The 27,243-nt window shown below is 39.6% G+C and overlaps 1 protein-coding gene across 1 annotated transcript; it reads left to right on the forward strand.

Annotated features, from left to right (window-relative positions):
* Window positions 1-3,437: 3,437 nt before the first annotated feature.
* Window positions 3,438-10,524, forward strand: spry2 (sprouty RTK signaling antagonist 2). Its single transcript, XM_036560398.1, has 2 exons — window positions 3,438-4,137; window positions 8,543-10,524. The coding sequence occupies exon 2, from the start codon at window positions 8,594-8,596 to the stop codon at window positions 9,545-9,547; it is 954 nt and encodes a 317-aa protein (XP_036416291.1). The 5' UTR covers window positions 3,438-4,137; window positions 8,543-8,593; the 3' UTR covers window positions 9,548-10,524.
* The last annotated feature ends 16,719 nt before the right edge of the window (window positions 10,525-27,243 follow it).

Genomic DNA, 27,243 nt, shown 5'->3' on the forward strand with positions numbered 1-27,243 from the left:
CAGGGTGATTTTTCACTTTGCAAAACAAACCATAGTGTTACTTGGATTATAATGCAAGGTCACAAGGTTACATGGCCATACAAAGGCTACACACTTAGGCCTGGTTTAGCTGTGGATTCATACTGTCAGTATCTGAATCATATGTTGTGTATTTGGTCGCTCTCATGCTGCGAATAGGACTGAATAAGTGTATTATTACCTGGAAATTCTTAATAAAGTATTAATATAGCTATTGTATTATACTATTTTATTATATTAAATGTACTTTATTATATTACACATATTATTCTATTATATTATTTATTGTATTATCAGGTATTATTTATTGTTTACTGCTTTTCTTGTTTTGTACTTTTTTCCACATTTTATATAAATTATAAAGACATAAAAACTATCCAAATAACACTACAGTACTCCAGTCAGAAATATTCACCGCCCGACAGAAGGGCCATTTAGGCCCCGCCCCTTATTACAACACACTTGAGTCGTTGAGCTGCACAAATGAGGACAGGCGTTTGACTAATTCACTTTTAATGAGGAACACATAGTAATTAGGATGATAGAATGATCGTGTTCCAACTCTACATTTTTCAACTCACTAAACTTTTGACAAGCAGTGTGTATATATATATATATATATATATATATATATATATATATATATATATATATATATATATATGTCTATTACCTACAGTCATATAAAAAAATGGAAATAATGTAATAAGTTAATAACAGTAATAGTAGGTCAATATCAGTAATAATAAGATAATAACACATGGATTACAGGGGGGAAAATACTTTTTCACAGACAACATTTTTTGACTTGTTTACTCTTAGAAAAATAATAGAACTTTGAATTTTACCAGGGGTGCCAAAACTTTTGCATACTCCATATCATCAGTGGAGCATTGGGGTGCATTAAGACCAACTGATGCCTTTGCTGAACTTCACTGAACTTTAAAGCTCACATGTATAACTGCATCCCCTGAAAGGCCCAAACTCAGCTGTCTGAAAAGCACCAAAGCACTAAAGCAAAAAAAAAGGCCCAGTTTCCCAAATGCATCTTAGTGTTAAGATCATCTTAACTGATAGAGAGGGTGTTCATTGTGATGCACAAGAATCGTCTTCATGCTAAGATGCTTTTGGGAAACCCAGCCCAGATCATCACAACTCATGCAATGCATCTGTTTACTAAAACATCCTGAACTCCCTGCATGTCATGCAATCTGTGTAGTCCACGATCCAGCTGCAAGGCAGATCTTCTGAACTGCTTGCGTATGGCTTCAACTAGAGCATAATTTCAATTTATTTCAAATTATGCCCTGGTTTTAGTAAACAGATGCACTGCATGAGTTGCGATGATCTGGACTGGGTTTCCTAAAACCATCTTAGCATGAAGACGATTCTTGTGCATCACACTGAACACCCTCTCCACCAGTTAAGATGATCTTAATACTAAGATGATGTGCACATATTGCCCAACACTACATGCAACCCATGCATGCCACTCAACCCATGCATATCATGCAACTTGTGCAGTGCATATTCCAGCTGGTCGATTTTTATTTCTGAACTTCTTTCCTATCCTTGCAGCCTGCGATGCTGTGCACATGCTCTGCGGTTTGTTGAAGTAGCCCACAACAAATGCCCTGAACTTGTTGCATTTCCCAATTCATGCACACACTGCCACTGCATCATTTGAAAAGCTCCACAGCAGAGATGTGTGCAGTGCACATGTTTACCTGTTTGCTGAAGTTTATGAAGGCAGAGACCTTCTGAACTCCTCGCATAGCATTCCAACCCATGCATACCACTCAACCCATGCAATTTGTCCAGTGCACATGCTCCACAGCTGCAGAAATGCACTAAAACAGACATCCTAAACATCTGGCACATCACTGCAATTCATGGATATGATTGCAGCTCTTCCAGTGCACATTTTCAGAAGTGACACTTACAAAGGCAGAGGCCTTCAGAACATCTCGTGACCCATGCATATTATGCAAATTTGTGCAGGGCGTATTGTCAATGTTTGTTGAAATGCATCAAAAAACATTTTCAACTTGCGACCCATTTTCACACCTTTCCGACCATCTGAAAAACAGTAAAGCAAACTTTCTTAACTTCTTGTATAGTGTTGCAACTCATGCGTACCACGCAATTTGTGCAGTTAGCTGAAGTGTACCAAAACAAATGCTCTCAACTTGTTGCAATTTCCTCTTTATAAAACTATATGTATATTACTGCAACCCATGCACTGCATGTTTGATATTTCTAGATGTTTGATTAACAGTAAAAGCTAAACACTGAACTCTTTGTATATTGTTATATACTCATGCGCATAATTGCAGCTAATTTTTTGCAAATTTCACATTTCTAGCTGTTGTAAAAGCACCAAAAGCAACAGTCTAATCTTCATTGTATACCATTGCAGCCCATGCATATTTTGCAAACCATGCATATGTAAATATTCTCCCAAAATGTTCTAACTTGTTGCAACCCATGCATTGCACATTTTGCATTTCTAGATGTTTAAAAACAGTAAAGCACAGATTCTCAACTTCTTGTGTATTGTTGCAATATCCGCAACTCATGCACTGCACATTTCACATTTCTGAAAAAGCACTAAAGCACCAACAGCAGAGATATTCGGATCTTCTTGCATATTGTTGCAACCCATGCATACTTCATAACCTATGCCTATCACGTCCGTTTCCTCATGAAACCTTCAAAAGCAAAGTTATAAACATTTGGAACTGTCGTATATCACTGCAATTAATGCACGCAATCGCAGATTTTACATTCCTTGCGGCTTGAAAGGCACTAAAAGCAAGAATCTGAACGTCTTGCATATAGCTGTCTTCTTATTTCATGTGTGTTGAAATGTTTGAAATATGCCAAACGTGCACATTATTGCAATAATGCATATAATGCATATAATGCGACCCATGCAGCGCACACTTCTACTGTTTCAGAAGCACTAAAAGCAACAATCTTAACTTCTTGAACTTGTTGCATATAACCGACTTCACAATTCACATGTTTAAATGTTTAAAACATTTCAAACTTTTATATGATTGCAGTAATGCATATAATGCGACCCATGCAGCGCACACTTCTAGCTGTTGTTAAGCACGCAAACAACAATCTGGACGTCTTGTAACATGGTTATCATACAACTTTCTTCCTGAAACGTTCTAAATGTTCTGCAACACGCTTTGTGAACCTGTTGCACACCAATGCAACCCATGCATCGCGCATTTCTCATTTCTAGCCGTTTGAAAAGCTCTAAACTCAGAGCTGCTCTGAACTCCTTTCCTCTCCTGCTCACATTTTCAGCGCGTCCCACTGCACTGCAGAGTAGGAGGCTCTTTTAGCTTTTTTCTTTCTTTTTTCTTTCTTTTTTTCTTTCTTTCTTTCTTTTTTTTTCTTTCCCCAGGCCCACAGGGAGGAGGAGGGGAGTGAATGCGAGTCTTTGGAGAGCCAATGAGGCGAGACCGGATGCGATATATCCTCTGGGACAACAGCTCTTCTGTTCCACACGCACCCTTCACCCTCCTCCTCCTCCTCCTCCTCTCCCACATGACGCCATTTACAGCATAAACCCTACCTCCTCCTCCTCCTCCTCCTCTCCGGAAAGAAGAAGAAGAAGAAGAGGGAAGAAAACACACACTCGCATACACGCACGCGCACACACACAAACAGGACGAGAAGACGAGAGGGGGGAAAAAGTGTTAAAAGTCCCCGGCCGCGCGCGCACGAGCGGAGCGAGCACGTTCTTGACTCGCACTTTTTTATTGTTGTTGTTTTTGGTCGTTGCGGCGCGTTGTGTCCTCGTTTTTCCCGCACTTTTCTTTCTCGTTCATCACAGAAAATAAACAAACAAATAAACAAACCGCGACTTTCCTCTCCTCTCCGCTTTGGACCTCTTTGCTCCCGTCGCGTGAAAAAGTTTACGCCCCCCGCGAGTCTGTTTTTCTCGTTTTTTGTGTGTTTTTTTTTGTTTGTTTTTTCGCTCTGCGCTTTTTTTTATGAATGGACGGAGGTCTGAACGCTGTCCAGGGCGAGCCTCGCGACTTTGGATTTACTCTTTAAGCAGAACTACAGAAGAGGAGAGAAAGTGCTGAGATCACGGTGAGTCGCCTCGTTTTCCATTCAACACTCTTCTGCTTTGCTTTTGTGTAAATAAAAGAAACGACTCGTGCAACTTGCGCGCGGGCCACTTTCTCGTGCGCCTGCGGACGTGACTCGCGGCTCTCGCGCTCCACGTTTATTAGCTCGTGCATGCTGGAGTTATTGTGGCTCTGATTAGCTCGTGCGTTCGGAGGTGGACGGAGGGCCACATGCACGCTTGGCTGCCCCAAACAGTCATGCACCGTCCATATGTGGGGTTCATAATGGGATTAAGGTGTTTTTCTGCATGCAGTCAACAGTCTGGACCCTAGTCTGGTCACTGTGGTCTTGTTTGGATGGTTTGGATGCTGGTGTCCAGCAGAAGTTGCATCATCTGCTATTAATGTGGTCAGCGTTCTGTGAAAAGTTCTCTGCTGGGCTTTTGCATTCAGCTCGAGCTGCAGAGTGCAGGCCTGCTGTTGTTCCTCTGCAAAGAAAAGGACTTTTATTATTGTTTACAAACACTGAATAAAAAGCCTGATCAAACATTTGGCTTTTATTGGTGGTTGTACTCATATTTGGAACAGTCAAATTAGTGCTAATATTAATGTTGGCAAATTATTATTAGTAGTAGTACTAATCATAGTCACAGTATTACGAGAAGTATTAGTAATGGTAGTGAACACTATTAAAGTGTTATTACTAGCAATATTAGAATTAGCATTAGCACAATTAATTGTATTATTATAAATAGTTACTATTGCACTGTTTCCAGGTGACCATTCCCATATGCAGTATATAGGCCTTTGAAAGTATTGAACAGTACTGATCAGTGTTATTAGGAGTAATATTAGTACTGGTCCAAGTATTAATAATCTTAATATTGGTAACAGTACTGTAAGTAGTCGGTATTGCCATGTTTACTAAGAATGAGTCATTTCCAGGTGGTCATTCCCACCTGCAGTAAATAAGAATTTAATAGTACTTTTTTCATTAGTAATAGTAGTGTTGGTATTAATAAGCTTAGTATTAATAATACTATTATAAGTGGTTATAACATTGTTATTGCAATCTTAACTAAGAATAGGCCATTTCCAAGTGATTATTCCCACATGAAGTATATAAGCATTTAAAAGCATCAAACAGTACTAAACAATGTTACGAGTAGTAATAGTAATATGAGTACTGCTAAATATTAGTAAGCTTAGTATTGGTATAGTGTTATAAGTGATTATAACATTGCTATTGCAATGTTTACTAAGAATAGTTCATTTCCAGATGTTCATTCCTGCATGCAGTACATAAGAATTTAAAAGTATTGAATAGTATTAAAAATGTTATTTGTAGTAAAATTAGTATTAGTAAGCTTATTTTTAGTAATCATATTATAAGCTGTTGTAACATTACTATTACAATGTTTACTAAGAAAAGTCCATTTCCAGGTGTTCATTTCCACATGCTGTGTCTAAGCCTTTTGAAGTACTGAACTGCACGAAACAGTAATAGTGTTAGTACTGGTTTGGTTCAAGTATCAGTAAGCATAGTGTTAATAAAGGTGTTATGACCACTTATAACATTTCTTTTGTGATGTTAACTAAGGATAGTTAATTTCCAGGTGGTCGTTTTAAAAGTATTGAGTAGTACTAAACATTATCAGTAATGATATTAGTATTAGTATAAGTACAGGCATCACTAATCATAACATTGGTAACAGCATTATAAGTAGTAATAACATTATTATTACAATGTTGTTAAACAAGAATAGTTCTTTTCGAGGTGGTCATTCTCACATGCAATACATAAGCATTTAAAAGCACTGAATAATAATACAGTGTTATGACTAGCAATATTAGTATTTTCTTAGTTTACGTTTTAGTAGTCTTACTGTTAGCAACAGTATTGTAAGTAGTTATAGCATTATTATTACAATGTTTGTTTCCAGGTGGTCATTCTCAGCCTGCAGTATATGAGCATTTTGAAGTGGTGAATGGTACAGAATAATGTTATTAGTAGTACAGTACTGTATACGTACAGTATTGATACAAGTACGTACAAAAATATGAGTACCCCTGATCAGATTACATGTTTTGTTGATTTTCTTAGCGAAAGGAAGTTAAAACATTCTGTTCAGGAAACTTCTAAAAGTTTACTGCACAATTTCTGTTCATGTTCTGAGTTTAACATATCGAAAAAAAACATAAAATATAAAATACGACATAACTTTTGCACAGGCCACACAATATGTTAAACTCAGCAAATAAACAGAAATTGTGTAGAAGTGTGTTAACGTATTTTCACTTAGAATATTAACAAAACATATCATTTGACTTGGGCACCCAAACTTTTGCAGACGTCAGTATTATTAAGATTAGCAATAGCATTATTAACCAGTCATAACATTACTATTGCAATGTAGTAAACTAAGAAAAGTTTGCTTTCAGGTAAAGATGCTTGGACAACACCACGTTTTAACACTTGAAGTCATTTTAAGGTACTGAACAGTACTGAACAATGTTACTATTAGTAATATTGTTATTAGTATTGGTACAAGGAATGTAATTGGTATTAGTTGTAATAATGTTGATAACAATTAAGTATTTAGAGCATTACTACTGTAATATCGTTAACTAAAACAGCTCATTTCCAGGTTAATTAAGCTTGGTCATTCCCACATGCAGTTTATGAGCATTATTGACAGTTTTGAACATTTAAAGTCTAGAACTGTACTGAACAGCGTTATTAGTAGTAATATTAGTATTAGCATTGGTGCATGTGTTAGTAATTTTGATAGTAGTAATAGTATGATGATCGATTTGGATAGCTTGTTGTAGTCGCTTTTAACTTTGCGTTAAAGTTACATTCAACTAAATATCTATTTCCGTCTCTATATTTATGTATATATATATCTATATTTAGTTTTCTCTGGTCCTGTCCCTAACTTCAAGCTAAAACTCAAATCTAACTCTAGCCTTTATCCTAAACCTATCCCTTGTCCAAATTCTAGCCCTAACGCTACTCTTACCCAATAGATCTATCATCAGATTATCTACAGGGACTATCCAAATAAAGTGGGAATAATATTAAAAATATAATTAGTCATGACATTAATATCGCAATCTTGCTAACTATGACTAGTTAATTTCCAGGTAATATGCTTGGTTGAGTGCAGTACATAAGCATTTTAAAGTACTGAACAGTTAACAGGTTTTAACATTTAAAATCATTTAAAGTGGTAATAATATTATTGTTATTGCTTGCTACAAATATTGATAATTTAAGGTATTTAACAGTACACAACACTGTTGTTTATAGTAACTTTAGTATTGGAAATATTGGAAGTATTATTACATTTATGTATTATGATCATTAATATTAGACATTCATTTTGGGATAGAGATTAAACGTAGCCATGGTCTACAGTTTGCTTTTAATGAAGCATCTCCATTCAGAATGCTGTATCTTCCAGGACTAGGCTTAATCCCTGTCCAGAACTATTATCACTAGTACTGCCATGTTATTAATTTGCTTGGTCATTCCTACAGTCAAAAGGCATTTCAGAAAGCTAAAGTTGCAGCCACCCGTAGATCTTTCAGGTGGCTTTTAAGGTCTAGACCTAAAAGTGTCCTGTTGGCCATATCTTTAGGTTAGTATCAGTAATTTACATTATCATAAAGTGATCTATGTAGGCATTAACTCAGCTTAAATACTCAATATATACAAAAAAATGAGTAAATCATTGGTCTGTAGCCACTGGTCAGTTAGCCCAGAGGTTTGTGCAGATGTTGGGCATGCTAGGTTTACACAGGGAAGTTCCACAAATGATGCAGAACAATGGTCAGTGAGATCATCTCTAGTTTAACCTGGAGTTATTTTATAATTTATATTCATATTTAACAGTTGGAAAGATATTCAAGCTGTGTGACAGACATAAGATTCAGGTCAATGTCAAAGTATGTGTATTTTGTGAAATGGAGAGTTCTCAAAAGCACTGTAGCACTAGCATCACTTATAGGCACTCTTCATAGACATCACAGCTTTCCTGGTCCATAGACTAGCCTTGTAGACTAGCAGAGTCGTGGAGAGGTGGCACACCTACAGAAAATGATAGAGGGAAACATTTCTACTCATTTAATTAAAGGCAGTGAGGTTATAGAGAGGAAACCCAGTGCCAGGATCACAATAATTGAAGGTGTGAGCAAGACGGCCAACAGGTGGCATGGAGTAGCCGCTTTGATGATCATCCGTACCAAGGATTTACTGCACAATGGAGAGTGTGTGTATGTGTGGGGACGTTTGATTTGCATGAACATGTTTATTAGGCATTTCTGTTGGCTAAGCTAATGGTGATTTGCATAGATCTGTGTGGAGACTTTCTATTGGGTTTGACATTCCTGTGCTCACATTAACTCTCGTCCTCCTCCTGCAGGACTTCAGATGTGTTCCCGGTGTGCCGGAGAGTCCCCTCTTCAGAGCACAGATGGAGACGAGAGCTCAAAGTGGCGGCAGCACTGGGTCGCCGGAAGGTGGCGACGGAGAGGAGGCTCGGGAGGCCCTGGTGCTCCCGCTCCACCAGATCCGGACCATTCACACCAGCAATGAGTACACAGAGGGGCCGGTGGCCACCTCAGGCTACTCTCGGACTGTGGACTTGCGGCCCTCTGGCCCCTCAATGGATGTGGGGGCAGTGCAGGATGGTACCATGCCTCGGGAATCTGAGGACTTTCAGTACACTCAGAACTCTAGGGACTTTCAGGATTCTCGGGACTCTAGGGACCTTCAGGACTCTAGGGACTTTCGGGACTCTCGGGACTCTTCACAGGGTGCCCGCTCTCCCCAGAGTGCCGCAAGCCGGTCCACAAGTGGCACCAGCGAGGGCTCTTGCAGCAACTCCTCAGAGCAAAGGCTTCTAGGAACCATAAGCAGGACAACAGGTGAGCCACCCGCAGTAGTGCGAGTGCAACCCAAGCGATCAGAAGCAAAGCAAGAGGAGTTGAAGCCCCTGAATACGACTGCTGGTAGTGGGAAGCAACACTCGCAGCGCTGCGAACACTGCCATCGCTGCATTTGTGAAGACTGCAGGAGTCCAAGGCCACTCCCATCCTGCTGGGTCTGTGGACGGAGATGCCTGTGTTCGGCCGAGTCAACTGTTGACTACTTCACCTGTGTCTGCTGCCTCAAGGCCCTGTTCTACCACTGCTCCACTGATGACGAGGATGTCTGTGCCGACAAGCCCTTCTCCTGCCACCAGTCGCACTGTTGTGTGCGCTGGTCGGCTGCCGGTGCGCTGGCACTCATCCTGCCCTGCTTGCTGTGTTACCTCCCAGCCCGAGGCTGCCTGGCACTCTGCCAGGCCTGCCACGACCGTGCCCACCGGCCTGGATGCCGCTGCAAGGACACACATGTTTCACGCTGCAAAAAGAATATTAAGTAAAAAAAAAAACAAAACGGGGCATGACTCTTGATTTTCTGCCTTTCTTTGACATTGTAGTTTTGGCACTGTAGACCGAGAGAGGTGACAGACTGAGAAGAACGGTGTTTGAAGTTGTTTGTTTCTTTTTGTTTGTCCCTCCTTGTCATCAAGGGGGTATTGTCCAAAGCAGGATTTTTCAGTAAAGCTGGACAATTTAAGCCAAAAGTAAGAATTATCCAATAGGATTGACCTTTACCTCTCTCTCTTATTAAATAGGCTTGATTGTGGGTTTAAGCTGTCTGGCTAACTGTCAAATCTTGCTTTATGAAACATCCCCCATGTTCAGCTAGCGCTTCCACAGAGCGTAATGGTCTTTTCCTTCTTTATCTCTTGTTACACGGAAGTCCAGAATGTTAGCAATAATGACATTCAGTAACACGACTGATAGCCTTTTTCAGACTAACCTTTGTGAATAGCACCCACAAAGTTTGTGAATTAGCAAATTACCCTTTCTCAGAGATCTTTTATTTTTGTACATATAATATTTCAACTGTGAAAAGCAGTGTGCCAAAACAGAGGCACCTTGACAGATCTTTATATATGAAACATATATAATACATATTTAGCGTTGTGCATTCATTTTGAATGTATGTCAATCATTTTTATAAATATCTTTGCCTTACAGAAGCCTTACCTGAATTATCCCTACAGCTATACTTGTAAAATTGTACAGTGACCCTCAGAAAAAAAAAAAAACAAACTTTATTTTCTAATTTCAACACATTGTTTAGTGTAAAGAATATTTATTTGAAGTTTTATTATTTTATAAAGAAATATTTATTTCAAGAGCATCTTATAGATATCACCCTAACTTTTTGAGAGAGAGAGTACAACAAATGTTCTTGTTGCTGCCAATAAGATTGACAAGGGTGTCATGTATGATGCGTATGTTCACTATAAATTAGAAAATATATTAACGTTTTTTGAAATCAAACAAATGCTTGTTTCTCAGTGTCTTTCTGTCCTACTGAAAAAGAAACTGTTGCTTTGTAACATCTTGCTACAAAGGAGCCATTGTTGAGGATCTTCTGCTTCTTCTGTGCCTTTTGTTTATGGGACGGATCTGCTGTCAGGCTAGCGTTTCACTGCCCGGGGGTTTGGTGATGGAAAACATGCGCAGGGATCCATGAGTGTCCCGGGTCAGTGTGAAAGGGAGGTGATGAAAGTGCCTGATAGGTGCACGCTTGGCACCCAGTAAAGTGGGAAACCTCAGATATTGAGCTTCACATCACTCAGGACTCCAGGGTTTAGTACTAGGGCCTGTTTTAATGTACTGTAGAACTTTTGTTGCCTTTGAAATAAAAAGGTCAGGAGAATGAGTGCCTGTATGACAGTATGATATCCACGCAGAAGACCTCCTCTTTGTTTATTTAAGTATACTTCTCTTTCATGGCTTCACTGCAAGCCTCTTGCATCCAACTCTACAATCAAAATTCCTTTTAGGCTTTATTGTCTGACTTCTATCCCTAACGCACTGCTAAGACTAGTTTAATCTCGCCTGCCTGTGCGAAGAAGCAGCACCAGGGGTATTTTTTTTTGTTTTTTTTTTCAGGCCTCCCATGCCGGCAGGAGATCCTGGCCGCCTCCACTTCCGCGAGGAACATCTGGTCCTGGTTTAGCTGCCGAAGCGTGCGGAGTGCTATCTGGCAGGACTGTTGCTGTTGGCAGGCCGCTGTTTGCCGAGCTCTTCCGTGCGGTGGAAAGTGCCCAAAGGGAATACAAAAACCAGATACACTGGACGCCGGATGAGACTTTGCGTTATTATTAGCACTGCTAGTACTAGTGTTCTTCTAAGCAATGCTAGCTCATGGCTCACAACCATGCTTGTGTCAGCTTGGGGTTCACTCACAGTGTATCATATATTAAGGACTATTTGGAAAAACTGCCTATGAGTGTCATTGATACTTGATCGCCCAGGGCTAGGAGATGCACTACTGCACCAAGGCTTTACATGTTGGTGCATGTTTGTATTAGCAGCTGACAGACGGGCATAGCTTTTCAGGCTGAAAAATCCTATGGCTTGATTGTGTAGCCCCTCTACGCCATTGTTTTAAGCCGTGAATAGGAGGGCAGTGATGGGAAGGGGGGTTAGTTGGCCAGAAAAGCCTTGTAGAGGGTTAAAGACGTTAGTTTGAATAACAATGGCCTAACAGTTTACTTTGCATTCAGTCTCGGCTGCATTTATCCTCTCTGGCACGGCCTCTGTTGGCCCCTGCGCCTCCTCCGCTACCTGCTTGGCATTCCCTGGGAGCCTTTCCACTCTGCGAATGTGTATGCGAGTGATAGCACGCACACGCATGCTCGCCAGCTCGCGTGTGAGCGCTGAGCATGTTGTTATGGGTGGCACAAAAGAAGAATAGATTAGGAGTGCAGGGAGAAGTGACACCAGTCTGAAAGAGCTTCAGTGCACACAAAGAAAGAGCTCCAGAGCAATGGGGAAAATATTGATTTCTTCAGCTAGTAGAAGCAGAAAAGGGTCAGAGAGAAGCTGGGAGGGCTGACCTCGATAAACAGAAGGCCTCTCACACTCACACAGGCGTGCACAAGACGGCAATCCGTCATCTGAAGTTATCGCTGACCCGGGTCGAAAGGAAGTTACTCAATTTGGGCCTGCTGTGTTTGGGGCTGTTCTGCTGAAGGATGTTTGGATGGGCGGGGTGGGGTGGGTGGGTGGTAGGGGGGGTACGTCCATCATTTCCACACCGTTTTCCAAAAGAGGACTGGCTGAACCTCAGCAGGCAGACAAGAATGAAATGGGTGGCTAAAACCTGAGGTGAGGTGAGGAAGTGAAAGTGCTTCCTCTGATCTGTTCAGTTTTAGGCCCATTTAATGAAAACATTGGCCTGACGCCACTGAACTACTTTAGATGTGACCCTTTAGAGACCTTTATTCTTAGCTAAAAATAGTTCATATAATATTTAATAAATAAACAAATCAATGAAGATAAGCCAATTAATGTATTTGATATAAACAAATAAAGTATTTTCATGTGTTTTTGGCTAAAATTAAAACCAAAAAAAAGGATATATACAGTAAATTAATACAGATCATTTGTTTATTATAAACAAGCAATTTTTTAATAAATTAGAATATTTTGAACAATGAATAATGAATTTAATGTATTTAAAAATGTATAAAGCCATGTATTTTTGGCTAAAACACATATGTAACTTAGTACAGATAATCTGGTTCATTAAAATTTGCTGATATGATCATTTTTTATAGATAATCACTTCTTCAAATGAACATTTTACTGTTTGTGTTATTTTTTGGATATTTATTGAAATGACATACACAGAAGCGCTTCTTTGAAGAATATCCTGCTCTGAAGAGAGTCTCTGCTGGAAAGCAGAGGAAGACTGAAAAGAAGGAGTGAGTGAGTGTGTGTGTGCTTTCTCTTTTTGCCAAGAGCGAGAGCGAGGGTGGGAGGTGGTGGGGGAGGATTTGGCAGCGGTGCAGTTGGAAAAGCCCCCAGAGCGTCTCTCTCTTTGTTGGTTTTAGCCGGCCAGTGATGCTGTGGAGCTCCGGCTCCTTTCTCTGTGCTCAGCAAGGCAGAATAGTCGTCAGGAAGGAAGGAAGCGGCCCATTCTGTGGACTCCTATTGTCTGACCACCAGGCCCCGGCAATCAAACATCAACGACAGGGGGAGGGAGGAGAGGGAGGGGGAGGAGGTGGGGGGGGGGTGATGGTCTGTGTTCCATCCCAAAGTTTTTATCTGCCTCTGGCAGTCAGGGCCCTTCACAAACCCACGCAGGTTATAATAGCCTCTTCCGTAAACACAGTAAAAGCCAGTATGATTACAGTAATAACCTCGGCTTACTCGCGGCATAAATGCACTGAATGCTTTTCACCTTTAAACCGGTGCACTGAGAGATTAACAAACAAAGCACGGAAAGAAAAAGAAAAACTGGTTTGAAACTTCAAACCTTCGAAGGTTCTGAATAGAGCTTGCCAAGAACCTTGTTTGCGTGTATGTCGTGAGAGCCAGAACACGCTCAGGAATCCGTACAATCCATACTTCAGTAAAACCTGCCTCGGCATTCCTCTCCGAACAAGGCGGCGGCTCTACCCGAAGGCCGGGGAAGATTAAGTTCCCGAATGAAAGGAGGATGAAAGTCCGTAATTGTAAGGCCCTCGTTCTCTTCCACCCCTCCCTCCCTCTTTCCGTCCTCTCTCTCTTTGCATCGGATCGTCCTGTACCATGTAGTGGGGAGACGTTTTAAGGCTCTGTTGCTGCACCACCAAAGATTTTCTGCATGTTGTTCTAGATTCCAATAAATAGTTCTATACTGTAGGTCCCAAATGCCTGAAGTAGCATTTCAATCTATGATGAGGCACTAGAATCTCTCAAGTGGATGAGGTCCTTGAATCCCTGATGTTGTTCCACAATCTGTAATGTGGTTCAATTCCTGATGGGGGCCAGAATTTATGCTGTGGCTCTGGAATCCCTGACATGCTTCAAGAGCTCTCAGTGTGGTTCTAGAATCTCTGATGTGGTTCATTCCTGATGTCTTGTACTACCACCTCTAATAGGATACTCAATTCCATGAAAAGGTTCTAGAATGCTTGAGTTGGTACCACAAATTGTGATGTACTATGAAAGTGCCCTAATGTTGTTCTACAATCAGTAATGAGTTACTACAATTTCTGATGTTGTTCTAGAATCCCTGGTGCAGTTCCAGTTGGTTCTGGAATCCCTAATGTGGTACTAGAATCTGTAGTATGATACTGTATTCCATCAAGTGGTTCAAGAATGTGATTCTTTAGCACCTGATATGGCTCTTCTTCATGCTCTTAGGAATTCGCTCCCTTTGAGTCTCGGCTCCTTTTAGTGGTTCTTCCTCATGATTTTAGGGAGCTTCTCCTTTTGAGTCTTGGTTCCTTTCAGAGGTTCTTCTTCATGTTCTTAGGGGCTTCTTCGTTTTGAGTCTTGGATCTTCTCAATGGTTCTTCCTCATGCTCTTAGGGAGTTTCTCTTTTGGATTTTGGTTCCTTGCAGTGGTTCTTCTTCATGTTCTTAGGTAGTTTGTACTTTTGAGTCTTGGTTCCTCTCAGTGATTCTTTCTCATGTTCTTAGGGATTTTTCTCTTTTTGTGTCTTGGTTCCTCTCAGAGGCTCTTCCTCATGATTTTTGAGTCTTGGCTCTTAGTGGTTGACCTTTATGTTCTCCTCTGGAGTCTTGGTTCCTTGCAGTGGTTCTTCTTCTTCATGCTCTTAGGGAGTTTCTCCTGTTGAATTTTGGTTCCTCTTAGTGTTTCTTCTTCATGCTCTTAAGAAAGTTTCTCATTATGACTCTTGATTCTTCTCAGTGGTTCTTCTTTATGGCCTTGCAGATTATCCCTTCAGCAGTGCTCACTGGAGGATGGATTTATGGAAAGCCACTTTGAGATAATGTCTGCTACAGAAAGCACCATACCCATAAAACTATAAACTAAAAGATTTCAGTGAGGTAAAAGCTGAGATTTCATCTGGAATCTTATTTGCTTGAGTCAATAAGTTGTGTGGTTAGCAGGTATGCTATGTATGTGGGGTCCTTACAGGAAAAAGACGCTACCAAAAAAGTGATACCAAGAACTGACATGTATATGATGCCTTTCTCTCACTTAGAAACACAACCTTACACAGGATATGGCCATGATCCTCCTTGAGCACCTTGAAAGTGCTTCACACACACAAACGTTTCTGAGAAACTGGAGTTGTGTGTGCCGTTTCCTGTGGAAACTAAACCACACACAGACTGACACACGCCAACAATGAGCAGAACTGCCATACACACCTCTACATTGCCTGCCACCAAGTGTCAAAGACCTTCACAGCTCATTAGCTAATTCTTTAATGAGCCGTAACCAGGCAGGGATTTGAGGCCTATTGTTTTCGCCCACATATTAATATCACCCCACCTCCCTCCAGCTCTTACCACAGTTAGTAGGGCTATCGTCTAGAAGGAGATGCTAGTAGAAAGAAAGAGAGAGGAGACGTAAATGAAAATGAAAGTCAGGCCCACAACCTCAGACTGGCTTTTTTGGAAGCCTTTGTTGTTGAGACAATTGAAATGAACTCATGAAGCAAAGGTGACCGACTGTAGCCTTAGAGAGTTTAGATGTTGGAAGCTTTTTGACAAGTCTGCATGCTAAAAAAGACTTTCACAGGTGCATTCTGGTTATCTACATGCAAATGTTTGAGCTCCCCCGGTCAAACAGTGAAAATGAGCTAATAAAATTAAAAATGTCATTTTTCTGCAAGTTTTAGTTCACAATTTCTGTTTATTTGCAGAGTTTAACATTTGTTATGTTCCCCAATATGTTAAATTCAACAAGTAAGTCATTGTGCATTCTAATCTGTAGAAATGTGCCATCTGTGGAGGATGTGCTAACTTACTTGCACTTGAAAAATCAACTAAAACATGGAATTTGACCAGAGTTGCCAAAACTTGCATACAACTTTATGCGAAAATAAATAAATTTAGCAGAAATTGTCTTAAAACTACCAGAAGAAGAAAAAAAAATATATAGTGCAGGAATTACAGCCTTTTACATAATCTCCCTTTACAGATGACAAATGAACCCATTCATACCATTCTGGTAAAATTAAACCTGTTCTGATATTTAAAGGCAATGAAACCACCATAAATGTAATTTTTTAAGACTGAAATTTGAAGGCTGTTCCTATAGTGACCCAAAACTTGACCAAAATCCACAAATATTTGTACAGGTTGATTTGCAAAACTGTGGTCAGTTTTGACCTGTGCATGTTGACCTCCACAAATGGGATCTACACCAATTTTTGAACATCTAAATATGTTTTTTTTTATAGGAACACATTTAAATCTCAACAATAAATGGGTTTATAATGCAAAATCTTTTAGAAGTAAGCATGAACATATTCATTTTTATTTTATCCCAGAAATTCATAGGCCTACATAACAATTCAGCCATTTTAACAGAAACACCTACCATAGAGCTGTACTTTGGTTTACAGCTACAGACTGTAGAACATCTGTTCCTACACATTTTTTCTATACTCTGGACTGGCTGGACTATAAACAGTATGCTGCATAAAACTGTCATCAAAACTTTGCAGTTGATAACTGTCAGCAGTGTTTGACCACAGATGTCACCATATCAACTTCCTTGCTGATGGTCTGCCTGTCACAGAGTGCAGCTATTTTCATTTCCCACTTGTTTTGAGGGTTTTCTGGCCTCGGTGTGGTGTTCAGTAAGTGAAATGCTGCGCAGTGGACTTCAGGTTGGTGACTGACATGGTCAGTCAGGAACATTCCACTATGCACAGCTGCGTTCTTCACTCACTGTGCTGAAAGGGCCCTTAAAGAGCTCATATCATGTAAAAACAAAATTTCCTTGATTTTTTTGAGATGTATTAAATGTAAGCAGTGTTAAAGTTTCAAACTCTACATTTTGTTCCACATGGTGTCCATATATGGAAATGAACCTGCAAAACCAGCTCCTTTTGAAATCATGTTTTTTTGTGATGTCATAGAAACCTGCATATTTACATGTATCCACATATTCAGCCAACTGAAGTTTGGCTCCACCCACGAACATTGAAGTTATAAGTTATATGACTGCTTTTTGAATGCGGCATCAAAGAGGACAGCCAATCAGAGCTCATTTACATAAAGCAGTCTTACACATTCAAATGTATACATACACACTCATTCCAATACATAGCCCAAAAATTGTAATACAAACACATGGTTACAGGGAAATTCCACCAGTTTTCCAAACAGTTCTTCATAATTAAATGTTTAAGATGGAAACAAAGTCATTCAGAGTTTTTTCGGTGTGAAATGATCCGTTCTAGAGTCAGAAATGTCAGAAAAGGTCCAACCCCAAAAACTCCCTTACAGAAAGTGTCTGAGAATTCAGAACATGACATGGTTGTGAATTCTCAGACACTGCCTGATGTCTGAGACACTGTTTTATGATAGTTTTGAGGAGAATTTGGCCTAAAACACATTTTTAAGCTCTGTTAATGGCGCAGATGTACATGCAGGGTGCTGTGAGGCAAAATAGTCCCCAAAGAAAACTTATTATTTCAGATTTTCCACTATTTTCCATCATCAACATTCCATATAAACTCAGAAGACTCGTGTAGGTTCACTGGTGGTTCTGGATAGTAAATAAAATATTTACTCTATATTTGTGTTGTAGTCATGGCAACCCCTGGTTCCTATCACCACCACTGTAAAGACATCTGAACCATTTCACACCAAACCACTCTGAGTCACTCTGTTTACACCTCACACACTGAGTTATGCATTAAGTTTGAAATATTAGTTGATTTCCCCTTTAAAACTGACCCACAGACACTCACTTCTCTTTGAATTTGATGATGTATTGTTAAGGACCAAATGGACCACGGATGAAGCGACAGGTGGACGGATGGACAGCAGAAGAGGAAGAGGAAGAAAGGTCAATATGTATTAGAAAGAGGAAGTGGCTCCTGAATGTAGAGCTGAGCTTCGGAGAGGGTCAGAGGGGTCATCGGGCCTGAGGGGGAGTAATTAAAGAGGAAGTAAAACAGGAGGGGGGAGGGGGGCTCAGCATGAAGCTTTTGGATTGCTTAAAGGACATTTGTGGGGGGTTTAAGGGGGGTTGTGGACAGAAAATGTCCAATCTTGATGTTCAGAATGTGCAGTAAGGTGTAGAGTTAAAACAGCCACTCCATTATATTAATGAAATGTAATTACATATTAACTACAAAGGATGAGTGTTAAGCTGGCTAGACAAAGCCATCGCTATGAAATCCCAGGTGGTTGCTAAGGTGTTGGTAGGCCATTGCTATGTTATCCCAGGTGGTTGCTAAGGTGTTGGTAGGCCATTGCGGTGCTATCCTAGGTGGTTGATAAGGTGTTGCTAAGCCATTGCTGTTATCCCAGGTGGTTGCTACGGTGTTGCTAGGCCATTGCTATGTTAGCAGAAGTGGTTGCTAAAATATTGCTAAACCATTGTCATGGAATCCCAGGTGGTTGATAAGGTGTTGCTAGGCCATTGCTATGCTATCCCAGGTGGTTGCTAAGATGTTGCTAGGCCATTGCTATGCTATCCCAAGTGGCCGCTAAGGTGTGGCTAGGCAATTGTTAAGGTGTTTGTTGGTGTGTAAATAGCAAAACTGTGGTGTGTAAAGCCAGAACTTTGTTTACCAAGTCACAACACAGGTGCACTACAGCAGCTTGATAAAGGTTAGGAAAATTGGTGTTTTCTGTGCAGATGAAGTGTAAATACTCTCATACTGTAGTTAATTACACAGTTACAATTAGAAAAGTCTTCAGTTCACCCTGTTACATGTGTAATAGCCTAAGAAAAATAAGTATATAAGCTGTACTGCTGTTACAAGTGTCCCTAATAACTGTGTAGTTACACATTGCATGTATTGTTAATATGTAATTACACAGTTACAAGAGGCCCCTTAAAATAAAGTGGGACCATTTAATTTTACAATTAGATGTATTTGGAACAAAAATGCACAGGAACTTCACCAACTGGCAAGAGAAAAAGAGAACAATCTCCTGAACTTTGAGGTTTGTAATAAGTACTTTGAAGGTCCAAATGAAATTGGGTAGCTCTTTACCCGATCCCTGCCACATAACATTGACGTAACCATGTAGTAAACATGTCGAGCTGGAAATGTAATCAAGTCAAATATACTTATTCAATTTAAGTAGTCAAGTAAAGTACAAACATTCCAAAGTAACATGACCATTCAGGTTTGTTTCCTGTTGTCTGCTGAGGTCAGCTTTGGCTTTGAACAGACATGCATCAGTAACAGGTTCAGTTCAGTTACGCCAGCAGGCACCGTCGGGACTGAATAATAAATGTTTCTGTTGCTACACCACAATGCCTGACTGTGTGCGTGTTTTCACGCTCCTCATTTGCCAGTCCGGCTTCACCCGGCGAGCACAAACAAAGCTTCATTCACTCGCTGCCCATAAGCCGCCGTAGACGCGGAAACTTCCGCAAAGTTTTGCATGTTTTGCAAATCATCTGGTTCCAAAAGATGACGTTCGCTGTAGCCCATCTGTTGAAAAACTGCATTCGCCATCCAGCAGAACATTTTTCCAGCAGGCACTTCCTCAAGCTTATCCAATAAACACTCCTTAACACTGGAATAGGAGCTTTAAGTCCATAAACAATCTCGATAAATGCCCCTACACCTTACAATCTCAGATAGTACTCCATAAACCTTCTCAATAATGTGCTCCTACACACTAGAACAGGAGATATTAGCTCACTAATGATGGCAATAAACACTCCTATACTCTAGAAATGGAGATATTAGTCCATAAATGACCTTGGTAAATGTTCCCATACATGAAAATAAAACATATCAGTCTATAAACAACCTCAATAAACATTTCTATACACTAGAATAGGAGCTGTAAATCAATAATTTACCTCAACAAATGCATCTGTACACTAGAATTGAGACATGAGTGCATAAACAACCTCAATAAACAGTCCTATATACTAGAATAGCAGATATTAGTCCATAAACAACCTCAAAGAACACTCCTATATGCTAGTAATGGAGATATTAGTCCATAAACAACTTCAATAAACACTCCTATACACTAGAATAGGAGATATTAGTTCATAAACAATCTCAAAAATGCTTCTATATAATAGAATATATAGATATTAGTCCAGAAATGACCTCAGTAAATGTTCCCATACATGGGAATAAAACATATAATTCTATAAATAACCTCAATAAACATTTCTATACACTAGAATAGAGGGTATAAATCAATAAATTACTTCAACAAATGCCTCTGTACACCACAATTGAGACATTAGTGCATAAACATCTTCAATAAACACTCTTATACACTAGAATAGGAGATATTAGTCTATAAACAACCTCAAGAAACACTCCTATACACTAGAATAGGAGATATTAGTCCATAAATAACCTAAACAAAGTACTCCTATACACTAGAATAGGAGATATTAGTCCATAAACAATCTCAATAAATGCTTCTATATAATAGAAAAGGAGATACTCATCCAGAAACGACCTTAACAAATACTCATATACACTAGAATAGGAGATATTAGTCCATAAATAACCTAAACAAATACTCCTATACACTAGAATAGGAGATATTAGTCCATAAACAACCTCAATAAATGCTTCTATGTAATAGAATAGGAGATATTAGTCCATAAACAACCTCAATAAATGCTTCTATATAATAGAATAGGAGATACTCATCCATAAATGACCTTAACAAATACTCATATACACTAGAATAGGAGATATTAGTCCATAAACAACCTCACTAAATGCTTCTAGATAATAGAATAGGAAATATTAGTCCATAAATGACCTCAACAAATACTCCTGTAAACTAGAATAGGAGATATTATTACATAAACAGCCCAAATAAATGCGCTCATTCAAAAAAATAAGAGATATTACTCCATAAACAAACTCTGCTTATATACACTACACCAGAAGATATCCATAAACCATGTCAGTAAACACTTCTGTACACTAAAATGTGAGATATTATTCTATAAACAACATCATTAAACTCCCTCACACTAAAATAAGAGATATTATTCCATAAACATTTGTATGCAGTGGATTGATGAGGGAAGCAAATGGTGTACACTGGCTAACTGGAGACCATGAGGCATGTTATCTGATAGGGCTGAACACAGAGGCATGAAAATGATTTGCCTGATTTCCTCTGTGTTTGCATATTTGTCACACTAAACGGTTTCAGATCCTCAAACAGAATATAATATTAAATGAAGATAACACGCGGAAAGTTTTTAAATGATCGTTTCATTTACTGATGGAAAATGCTTTTGCAACACCTACATCATCCGTGTGAAAAAGTGATCGCCCTCTAAAGTAAATAACTCTTTGTGCTTTTTGCAGCATCAACAGCAACTCAATTAAACTATAACCGGAGATCAGTCTTTCTCATCACTGTGGACGAATTCTGGCCTTTGCATAAGTGGTTTAATTCAGCCACATTTAGGGCTTTCTAGCATGAACTGTCTGTTTAAGGTCCTGCCACAGCATCTGAATGAGGTTCAAGTTAGGACTCTCCACTCCAAAACCTTAATTCTGTTTCTTTTTAGCCTTTCAGAGGAGGACTTGCTCTTGTGCTTTGGATCATTGTGTTGCTGCATGAACAAATCGCACTTGAGCTTCAGATCACGGACTGATGAGCAGATGTTCTTGTGCAGGATTTTCTGGTAGAGAACAGAATTCATGGTTCCATAAATTATGGCAATGTCACCAAGGCCCTAAAGCGGCAAAGCATACTCACACCATCACACTACCACCACCATGTTTCACTGCTCTGACGTTCTCATGGTGGAATATGGTCTGGGAAGATTCACCACTGTTCCATGTTTCCAAACTTGGAAAGGTTCTATTTAAATGCTCCTTAGACTCAACAGGACTGGCAGTAATTAAGCTTAAGTATCTAGTTAAGTGTCCCAATAATCAACTAAATTTTGCAAATTGGTAGAATCAAGGAGGCTACTCCTTTTTCAGAGGCTAGTTTTTCCCCACTTTTTTCTTTAGTAAAAAACATTGAGTGCATTTAAAAACTGCATTTAATTTTATTTGAAGATCTGAGACAGTTTAGTGTGATGAACATGCAAAAAGAACCAGGAGGGTGTGAATATTTTTGACGGCGGTGAATGAGCTCTGCAAGACGCTGTGATGATTTAGAGAGGCCAAACCTTGCTCTTTGGGCACTAACGACAACTCATCACACCTTGCATTGCTGTTCTCCTCAGCTACTGAACCTGTTACTGCTGTGGCAGGAACTCACTGCCCACGCATGAGCTACAGCCTCGAACTCTGTCTGAGTGGGCGGCTTTTGCTTTTGTGTGAACACGTATCACACACACACACTTTGCAAAACAATAGGCCACAGATTAAATACGTTTATGAAACGCTAAACCTTCAAATTAATAAAAGCAAACAATTTTTATTGATTCGTACTGATAGTTCTACAGTAGCTGAAGCTAGCAGCATAGCTAGCATGTCGTTGCTAGCGTTTCTTTGTTTGTTTGCATGCTTTCGTGAAGCGAAATGTGTTTTTTTGCAGCGTGTTGGTCAGTGACATCACCATGGAAGTGAAAACCCATCACTACATCTCTGAAACCATGTGCATTTATAGCAGTACATTGTTAGCAATGCCAGGGTACATTCGCATACACAGTTTTAGCAGCATGGCTCTTTGTGAACGTTGTGCAACATAAAATTCTGATGAACTGAAGCCCCGTTTATGCATCAAGTTGAAACCCCCCACAATTTTCCACTGCGTCAGTTTCATAAAGCGATAGTTCAGCGAAACAGAACAGACGTACTAACATGTATTAATGTGGTTTCCAATGTTGCCAGAATGGTCGGTCTCTCACCAAAACTGAGCGGATTTTGGTCATGTTGGGCTGGGGGAATATGTACTTTGGTGGGTGTACAAAGTGCTGGTCTGTCATAATTTTGAAGATTGAAAAAAAATGCATATCTTAATAAATGTAGCTGAAACTTGAGAGGAGGCCGTTGCAATCGTTTGCAATCAACATCAGTGGTTAGCACACCCAATAGATTATTATTGATGTCATGGCTGTGCATAAGGGCCTAACATGGCCTGGATTATCCAGTTCATGTGGCACTACTGACTGTAGTTCTTCAGTATTTGGAAACTGGAATGGCCCTTAATCTGTTTAACATATAAAGATAAGCAATTTTTAAGCATGAGTGTAAGATATAGTTATGCTTCTTTCATTGTCTGCAATATTACTGATTATTATTTGCCCTTGCATGGGATCTTGGGTCCAATCTTCTACAACACATTAAAAGAAATATTACCACTCGTTTGCAAAACATTGATACCTCAGAAGTGAACATTTGCAAGCAAAGTAAATAAGATACATGTACAAAATCAAATAACTTTACTGAAATTATTTGTTGAAGGTATTCTCAATGATGTTTGAGAGACTAAATAACATTAAAATTCTTTTGAATCTAAGATCTAAGTGACAGTGACGGTAAGCTTATATTTAAAAGCTGTGTTATCAAGCCAAAACTTAAATTTTTGAAGGTAAAAAATAAGCGGTTAATATATCTGACCTTTGACTTTTTTTGAAGTTGACTTTTTTGGACAGTTCTTCATGCATTGTGGTGCATTTTGAACATTTTTTTAATCTGGAAATTAAGTAACCCTGGCAACCCTAGCAGTTTCTGACACTGTATGACTGCTAACGACAAATTCAGGCTCCTGCTACTGCTTTTAAACATGCTAATGTACTTTAGTCCATGTTTATAGAAGACAGTGCATCATACAGTGTGTGAAACCACATAAACGAGTCTATTAGAGATACTGAACACCTCCACATGCTTTGAGGTAAGTGATGATTCAGGCATGCAGTTAGCACAGTGTTAATTGGAATGAACATGAGTTATTTAACTTGTTAGCTACATTAGCCTTGTAGCTTCAGTGTAAAACTAAAGAAGCAAACTTCAGACACCAAACATGTCTTGACATGTCTTGTTGAAATATCGCTCCAAGCTTCAATAAAATGCTGCTACTACTGGTTTAGCTATGCTAATGTACTTTAGTCCATGTTTCTAGATTTCAGCATGCGATACAGTGTCAGGAACCATATGAGCATGGCTATATGAGATTCTTTAACAGCTCAACATGGTGTGATGATCATGCTAACTGGTGTCCATAAGCCTCTATTACTTGTTAGCTACATTAGCCTCGTAGCTCCAGTACACAACTAAAGAAGCAAACTTCACACACCAAACTCTGCATGGCTGATCAACTACATGTAAGTTAATGCTGTGGCAAAATTCTCTGGTTGGTCAAGCATTTGACCAGAAGGCATCAGGCCTCAAAGACGAGCGTGGTCTTTTCTAGGACTGCTCTACACACATATACACAAATATGACTTTCAGAGTGATTTCCTGTCAGGTTATTATATCAAACCAGCAATTTCCTAGAGGATTTGGAGGTGCCTTCCCGGATCTGTGGGTAGCTGGGAGGTCCGCCCCATCATGCCAAGAAACGTCTTGTGGGGGAAAGCTGTTCCTAATATCAGCACACACACAAACGCATTCCTCACCGATTTATTTTTAGCCCTAATCTCATACAGATTTCCACACTGAGGGGCTAGTTCAGAAACCCAAGTATGGTTTCCCCCCCAAAAAAGAAGAAAACAAGAAAAACATGCTGCTTTGGGCTCCAGATTTCAGACTGGGCAGCAAATCCCTGAGAGCAGGTCAAAGATCCTCAGATCATTTAGGAGAGCTCAGTTTTTGTGGGAAAATTCTTTTTTGTGAGTCAAAAAATTGTAATCTATGTAGTAAGTGGAGCTGATAAAATGGACAATGGGCGTAGAAACGAGGAGGTGGTCAGAATGTTATGCCTGATCGGTGCATAAATGCTTTGTTACTTTGTCAAATGTAACAATCCTTTAAAAGCAATCCTTTAACAGTGTGCCATGTCAGAACAGCGCCCAGGAAATCGATCTCTGAGCCTGTCACACAAGTATGAGGGGGCGCTGGGCTCGGGTTACGGGGCGCAGGTGTGACCCCCCTCCACTGGGGCATCCCCAGGCAAGTAGGGCTCCTCTAACAAACAGGGCTAGTCATGTTTTTACCCCGGGGACTAAGAGTGTTCCCTTAGCTAAACATTTTCATCGAGGCCTTCGCCCTGAAGTGCTGAAATGTACACAAATATGCATGCCAGAAATGTCAGCGGTGGGTGTCTCTCTTCGGCAGCCCCCTGAAGAAAGAAATTTGTGAATGGTATGAAAGATGTTGGACAGAAAGATGCCTGGGATTCCTCTCGCTCCGCAGCACAGCCGGACCCTCTTCTGCCAGAGGTATCGCCTGTGAAAATCAACGCAGGTGCAACGTCCCACCGCACAAAGCCTCCTTTGTGATTGGCCGCTAATGCTAACTTTCTGATGGGCTTGTATGAGTAGCCGTAGCAACTTGTGGGGAAACTATTTTGCATTTATGGCATAGACAAACAACAACAACCATATAAACAGGCCAACACTGTTATGTTACATTGTGTAGCAGCAGTGATATGTGTTATTTGATTGGTCTCTTCTAGGCTAGTAAAACAAAACCTAGCCAACCTGTTTGCTAGTATTGATAACCCTAAGAAAACCCCGTTGCTGCCCCTTTTTGTCAAGTTGTGTACATTTGTACCCAGCTTTATGAATGAAAATGACAAGTGCAATTTATAAAACCAAACAAAACCAAACCAACCAAAACAAAACAAGCAAATATTAACATTAATATGCTGTTTTTTTGTTGTTTTGCTTTGTTTATCCTCCTTCTCTATAGTTTAAAATGAAATTATTTAGTCAAAATGGCCAATAAGTGCAAGGTATTAAATTTTCAGTGGAAAAATAACAGAAATAACAGATATATATATTATTTTTTTCAGTATTTACTGTGCCCACTCTTTACCTTTATTACAGCTTCAGTTCTTTTCAGGAAATAAACCTGCAGGAATATTTTTCCACACTTCCAAAGTTCAGTCTTAGAAGCTGGTTGATCATTTTCTGAAGTACTCAAACACATTCAGTGGTGTTGAGGTCTGGACTCTGGGGTGGTCAGTCCATTGTTCAGCTTCTTTGTTTGATGTGTCCGTCTCCTTTTCTCAGTGAGGTTCTTCTTGATCAGCTACACATCCTTGCAGACCCACAGCGCTGAGTCGTCTTCTCACAGTGGAAGGATGGACAGAAACATCTGTGGATGTTTTCAGATCTGATCAGCTTGATTTTCTCCTCTCTCTCAGAGATGAAAGCTTTAAGTGCTGTTTATCTGATGGGGGCAGTTTTGGTGTTGACCAGGTTCCAGTTTTGGACGCTCCTGTTTTTTTTCACTTATTTCATTTGACTTTCTCCTTCTTTATGCGAGTGGATTATCTTATATCTAATCTCCTCAGAAATATCTTTCTTAGTTGTTTTAGATGCTTATGAGAGAGAAATGTGAGAGGGTGAGTTTGGGTAGCTGTTTGTATGAATGTTAGTGTTACACTAAAGAAGTTGAAGAGGACTCAACTGTTCTGTGTTAAACTGGTTGTGATTAAAATTGGAAGAATGGAAGAGTTAAAGTGGCAATAATAGAGTGCACAAATGTAAAGAGTAGACAAATTAAATGCTAATAGATTTGATATTATACTTAATATTGACGGCTTCTGTGTAATTTTGTGTTAAACATGTTGTGGCCGTTGGAAGAAAGTCTACGTTTTGCCATTTTCTACCATAATTTGAAAATACCTGCTGCCCTTTAAACTGTATTAAAATTTCATAATGACTGAATGAGTAGAAATGATCCAAAATGACTTAGAATAAAATGTTGTTAAAATAACTTCCACTGAAAATAATAATAACCTGTACAAAATAGCCAATTGACTGGAAATTAAATATATAAAAAGGGACTTCAGACTTTTGCGCAGCACTCAATAACAATTACTATTCTATATTTGAGATATTTTTAAGTTTATAAGTTAATTGAATATAAAGTAACTATGCATGTTATTAAATAGTTTGCTGAAGATGTGTTTACCTCTTTTTACTTGAACAAACAGAAATGAACAAAATATGTTGTTTGGCCAGGGGTGCACAAACTTTTGCATA

Source organism: Colossoma macropomum, unplaced genomic scaffold (assembly GCF_904425465.1).
Source record: "Colossoma macropomum unplaced genomic scaffold, Colossoma_macropomum, whole genome shotgun sequence".
Lineage (NCBI taxonomy): Eukaryota > Metazoa > Chordata > Actinopteri > Characiformes > Serrasalmidae > Colossoma > Colossoma macropomum.

Bases quoted from the DNA above. Each gene is read 5' to 3' on its own strand.
- spry2 (XM_036560398.1), top strand. From the start codon at position 8,594: ATGGAGACGAGAGCTCAAAGTGGCGGCAGCACTGGGTCGCCGGAAGGT.